Source organism: Echinops telfairi, unplaced genomic scaffold (genome assembly GCF_000313985.2).
Source record: "Echinops telfairi isolate 266 unplaced genomic scaffold, ASM31398v2 ScPeMD7_3;HRSCAF=10, whole genome shotgun sequence".
NCBI lineage: Eukaryota > Metazoa > Chordata > Mammalia > Afrosoricida > Tenrecidae > Echinops > Echinops telfairi.
The window spans coordinates 8883123-8889482 of NW_022103899.1; the positions used below are offsets into that span (position 1 = coordinate 8883123).

The 6360-nt window shown below is 38.3% G+C and overlaps 1 protein-coding gene across 1 annotated transcript in view; it reads left to right on the plus strand.

Annotated features, from left to right (window-relative positions):
* Positions 1–2782, plus strand: part of DNAJC10 (DnaJ heat shock protein family (Hsp40) member C10) — a 38933-nt gene extending 36151 nt beyond the window's left edge. The window contains exons 21-22 of the mRNA XM_045296241.1: positions 1591–1695; positions 2253–2782. Of these exons, the coding sequence (XP_045152176.1) occupies positions 1591–1695; positions 2253–2264 (117 nt within the window). The 3' untranslated portion in view covers positions 2265–2782. The remainder of the gene's footprint in view (positions 1–1590; positions 1696–2252) is intronic.
* Positions 2783–6360: the final 3578 nt, after the last annotated feature.

A 6360-nucleotide genomic window follows, 5' to 3' on the forward strand; every position in this document is an offset into this window, starting at 1 on the left:
TTTGAGAATGATGAGAGCAATGAATGTACAAATGCGCTTTACACAATTGATGTGTGTATGGATTGTGATAAGAGTTGTATGAGCCCCTAATAAAATGATCTTTAAAAAAATTTCTTTGCATCTACCAGTGGGTCAGAAAGGAATTAATGTGGTAACGTCTGTGGTCATGTTACATAAGCATATGTCTTGCAGTCATTGCACTGTGCACTGAAAGTATTCATGACCTTTGCTGTCTTCCCAAGTGAAAATCTAAGACAGTTTCACCAATGGAACTAAGCAAGTGTTTGTCATATATTCACGTGTTCTGGTCAAATATTCTAATTTCAAATACTTTAATATATATCTTTTGGAAAAAACATGGTTAAGACCTGATATTATTGATGATAACTATATATAATACAATCAGAAATAGAGCTAAATAAAGAAATTAGCTATCAGCTAAGTGTTAGATTTTTCAGCAACATTTTGTAATTTGCCAAGACACAAGAAACCTATCTTACAACTATCCTAAGGACTCCTGGTAATGCAGTGGGTTACACGTGAAGCTGCTCGCCTCAAGGTCTGCAGGTCAGAGCCATCCGCTTCTCCAGGAGAAAGATGAGCTTGCTGCTGCTGGGAAGATTTTAGTCTCAGAAGCTCACAGAGTCGGGGCATTTCTGCTCTACCTTGTAGAGTCACTGAGTTAGAATTGACTCTGTAGTAATGAATTTTAATTTTAAGAACATTCTGAGATTGACAACTCTGGATAGAGGCTGGAGTAGACAGGTAAATGACTTTAACTGGAAGCTGAGTCCTCGTTCCTTTAGAATTAGCAGTTCCATTTCTCAATTCTAAGAATAGCTGAAAACGTCTGACGTAAATATAGGGTCATTTTCAGGGATACTATGAGCAGTGATGGTATTAGCCCATTTGAAAAGGTGACACTGCATGTCCCAAGGGATCCAAAGGGAAAGGTTGGCATTTACTACAGTGTCGCTGTTGGAACTAAAAGACCAGGAATGGCATCCAGAGGTCCAGACCAGATAGGAAGACAAAAGCAAAATAATAACGAATAAACAGCCTGTCAGAGGTCAGAACAAGAGTTAACGCCGAAGAATAAAGTCTTCATATACAGTTTGGATTTGGGGGTTGGGGTTCACACCAGGCATAAGGAAATAGGTAGCTCCGGATTCCAAGGAAAGTTGCCAGGATGTAATCAACACCTATCCCTGCTTTACAGCTGCCATCCTACTGTGTGCACCCCAACCCATTGTTGCACCTGAACAAGGGTTTGTCAGTGTCGGTGAATCTGTTAACATGATTGCTGTTTTCTAGGACTGTCTCTTCTTAAGCAAAAAGGATGTTTCAAGGCATTGAGTTAAATGTTTTTTCCCAAGGAATTATTGTACAGTCTTCCCATAATACTAGTAGTAGTGACGTTTATTTCAGGTGTGTGCTGTGTAAAGTCTGCAGAGTTCTCTGGAGAAATTTGAGTTTCACACACCGAAATATGAGGGATGAGAGGAATATTTAAAACGTACTGAATGTTTTAACTGGATTAAATTTTCATGATTTTATTAAATATGTAATTGATAATAATTTTCATTTTAGAGAAATATTTGGGGAGAGCAAATAGACATGAGAGATGCAAAAGCTATAGCTGATTTAATATATAAAAAACTGGAAACGCTACAAGATCAAGGAAAGAGAAGTAAGGTAAGGACTAAACAAATGTACAGCTACCCTTAGTGAAAAGTGTATTTTACTTTTTTTCATTAGGTATGTCAATAAAGCAAGTGAAGTGAAGCTTCAAAAATAATACTTGAAACAAAATACGAGGTGTGGCCTGTAGACATTGAAATGCTGTAATGCAGTCAGGTGCCTCCCTAGCAGATGGCCTTCCAGCCCGCTCTGACAGCTGTTTCCTTCAGATCCTAAAGAGAGGAAAGCAGTAGGCACGGATATGTATTTTCTTGGCTTATTTTGAAATTAGTAACTTCTATTTCAAGATAAAACTGACATAGACTACATTATTAATTATAAATCAGAATTTTATAACTAGAATTAAAGAGCATGCCAAATCGCACTTTAAACGCATATAAAATTATAGTTGTTAGTGCTTGTTAGGAGTGAGATATTTCCCCCTATTCGAGCTGGTTAGGCGAGGTGTGTGTCATCTGAATGTCAACTTGTTCTATTCTCTTTGTGTCTAACGTGAGAAGGACATGCTTTATTGGCTTCTCTCTTGATTACATTTTACATTATCTTTGCAGGATGAACTTTGATAATATGAAGAATTTGAAAGGAAAAGTAACTCTGACGTGACATCCAAAGACACCATTTTTATTCCTAGTGGGAAAAAATAATGAATATTATCTGGGACTTACAGTTGCACTGCCTACTTCTGTACAACATTGGCATAAATCAAGGATCTGCAGACATGCAATACAAAGACAGATCATAAATATTAAGTGTTTTTGTTTTTCGGTTTGCTTTGTTTTGTTTTGTGACTTGTTTTGAAAACCCATTTGAAAAATGTAAACGTCATTCTTAGCTCAGCCCTCAAAAAAGTAGTCCATGACCAAATTCAGCCTTGGCTGTATGCTTCTGGCTCCTGGAAATGGTATTCGGGGGCTGTGTCTGCACTGTTGACATCCGTGTCTAGGTGACCGAGGCGGACTTCTCACTGGGTTTTGTGCTTCCCTTGAAAGGGACACCTGGTTTCCTAAGAATTCTGTCTGTGGCCATATTTCCTTTGAAAAACACACTCCTAGTATGGAAAAATAAAGATACCCTGTTTTTATGTTCTAGTGAAAAGATCGTTCATTTTCTTTTTAAAGGCTGAATAATTGCTTTTAACTTAGTTATGAAGAAAAATAATAAAACTTTGCTGCAAAAAAACAAATCTTAGAAATTTCTATCGTTTCCAGAGAAACTTGAGAGAGAAAAAGGATAGCTATTAACTGGTCATTATAAAAGAATCATAAATAAAAGTATTTCTGAAGTTGCGTTTATAAAAAATTTCCCTCGATACTTCATTTTCTAAATATTTGTGTTTGGGATTTCTGTGTTTTGTTTTTTTTCCTGTATCTTTTTATTCCCTTTTTTCTTCATAGTTCTGGTTATTCACTCCTGTTCAGGATGTTCAAATAGGAAAGATCACTAAAAGATTATTTTCATTAGAGCTTATCAGGATCGAATAGTTATTCCAATTATTACTGTACTAGAGAGATTGGCTTTGTCAGATAATTATTTAATTGAAGTTATTTTTATTAAAAAATCAAATACATATATAGGAATGGGGTGTTTTTGTTTCCTAGTTGTTAAGAATCAGATTAAGAAAGTTTGCTCTCTCTGCATTCAATAAAATATGGTAAGTAACTTGTGGTTGTTAAGTTACAATTAAGAATACACAGAATGGAAAAAGTGTCATCAAAATGAAGTCCTTTTTTCCCTGAAAATCTGTTGAGACTGAGCTTGTGTTTGGAAATTTTAATAACCTTCTACACTCCTCACATACTTTCTCAAAACTTAGATCTATAATTGGTATAGAAACAAGCTTATTTTTCATATTCTCTATTATACGTCACTCTCTATTTATGTCATTCTCTAGTATATGTCACTCTCCCCACTAATGCATATTCTACTTTTTTTAAAAGCTCATTTTATTAGGGGCTCTTACAGTTCTTATAACAATCCATACATCAGTTGTATCAGGCATATTTATGCACGTGTTGCCATCATTATTTTATAAACATTTACTTTCTATTTGAGCCTTTAATAGAGGCTCCTCTTTTTTCCCTCCGTCCCCACTCCCACTCTTCTGATCCCTTCATAAATTATAAATTATTATTTTCATATCTTACACCGACTGCTGTCTCCCTTCCCCCACGGTTTCTGTTGTTCGTCCCCCTAGTGGGGGGGTTGTTAATGTGTTGATCATTGCATTTGGTTTCCCCTTCCTCCCCTCCTGTCCCCACCATCCCCTGCTTCCTGGTATCACTACTCCCATTTCTGTTCCTGAGGGGTTTATCTGACCTGGATTCCCTGTGTTGTGGTCTCTTACCTGTACCTGAGTACATGCTCCAGCTTCACTCGCAGTGAGAGGCAGACTGGGGTCATGATAGTGGAGGTTGAGGAAGCCTCAAGGAACCAGAGGAATATTGTATGTTACATCGGTGCTATACTGTACCCTGTTTGAATCATACCTTGCTTGTCACCCTACTGTGAGGGGATGTCCCATTGTCTACGGATGGGTTTGGGGTCTCTGCTCTGATCTTCCCCCCCCCCCCAATTCTTAACACGTTTATTGTATTGGTTTGTTTGGGGTCTTCTGATGCCTGTTACCCAATCCCATCGACACCTCATGGTCGGCTGGTGTCCATGTGGGCTTGTTGCTTCTCTGCTAGATGGCCACTTGTTTAACTTCAAGTCTTTAAGACCCCAGATACCATATCTTTTGATAGCCGGGCACCATCAGCTTTCTTCACCACAATTGCTTGTGTAACCATTTTGTCTTCAGCGATCATGCTGGAGGGTGAGCATCACAGAATGTCAGGTTGTTAGAACAAAGTGTATTTGCATTGAGGCAGGGCTTGAGCAGAGGCCCAAAGTCTGCCCACTACCTCAATGTATTGCCATATAAATATATGTACATATTCCAATACCTGTATTTTAATGAATGAATGTATCCACATATGTACACACCTATACACCAAGTTGTTCAATTCATTAGAATACGAACTTTCATAATACTTTGTGATTGTCCTTTTAATCTCGTTGGGGTCTGTTGTGATTTCCCCAGTTTCATCCCTCGTCCTGGTGATTGATGTTTGCTCCTTCCTTTCCTTGGTTGGGCTTGCAGTCTGTCGATTCTGTTGATCCTTTCAAAGAATCAGCTTTTGCTGCATTGTTCTCTTGTCTTCCCACTCGTTTAACTCTGTCCTGATGTTTATTACTTCTTTTCTTTTGCTATTGGAGGGGTTTTCTGTTGCTCGAGGTTTCGTGGTGGCGTATCAATCATATGTCTCTCATATATGCATTTGTTGCTATCAAACTTCCTCTGATAACTGCTTTTGCTGTATCCCATAGGATTTGGTGCATTGTATTCTTATTTTCTTTTGTTTCTAGAAACATGCTCATTTCCTCTCTAATCTGGGCCACTACCCATTCATGTCGCAGAAGATCGTTATTCATCTTCCAATTGTTTGCCCTTGTTTATCTGGTCATCCTTTTGTTGATCTCCAGCTTTATGGCATGGTGGTCCGAGAGGGTCATTTGAGTAATCTCTGTGTTTGAATTTACTCCGGCTTGACTTGTATCCCAGCATTTTGGTCTATTTGAAAATGAGCCACAGGCACTCGAATGTGATTTTGTTGTTGTTCCAACTGAATGAAAAGCTCTATAAATATCTGTCAGGTCAGTTGCCTAATCGTAGTGTAACCTCCTTGCTGAGCTTCTCTCCCAGTGATCTATCTTTCTCTGATAGCGGTGTATAAAAGTTACCTACTATGATTGTTGAATCTGTGATTTCTTTTTTGAATAGTTTGATGAGCTTCGTGGGACTCTCATTAGGCACGTACATATTTATTATGCTCACTAGTTCCTGGTCTACTGATCCTTTGAGCATTATATAGTGCCCCTCCTTGTCTCCTGCAATTCCTGCTCTTTTTGAGTTGCTGTTTGCCTGGTATATTTTCCACCAGCTTTTATTCTTAGTATTTATATTTTTTGTGAACTTAGATGTGTCTCTTGCAGGCAACAGATTGATGTGTTATGTTTTCTGAACCAGTCTGCTAACCTTTGCCTTTTAATGGGAAAGTTGAAGCCATTGATATCAAGAGTTATTATCATCATCTGTTGGTTCATTGTTATCATCTCTTATCTTTTGTGTTGGTTGTTTTTCTGTCTCCCTTCATATCAATGTGCTGTGTTTGTGCTAATGCTATGCTAACGGACTGAGTTCTGGCAGCTTACATTCAAAGTTACACAAAGGACCACAGCCTGGAATTGAAAGCTGGTTTTTCCCCAAAAAATATCATGGGAAGCAGATGCCCTCTTTAACAAGTGGTGTTGGAAAAAAATGGATATTTACCTGCAGAAAAATGAAGCAAGACCCTTACCTCACTCCATGCACAAGAATAAACTCAAGGTGGGTCACAGACAGACCTTGAAGTAAACCCCAAACTATTGGGGCCATCAATGAGGGAATTGGGACCAACTTGAGGACTTTGGCACAGGGAATACATAGGCTATCAGAAATAGGGAAGGACACAAACACAGAGGAGGCACAAATTGACAAATGGGATATACTGAATATAAAACACCTGTGTACAGCGAATGAATTCACCAAGAGAGTAATAAGAGAGCACGGGCTGGGAA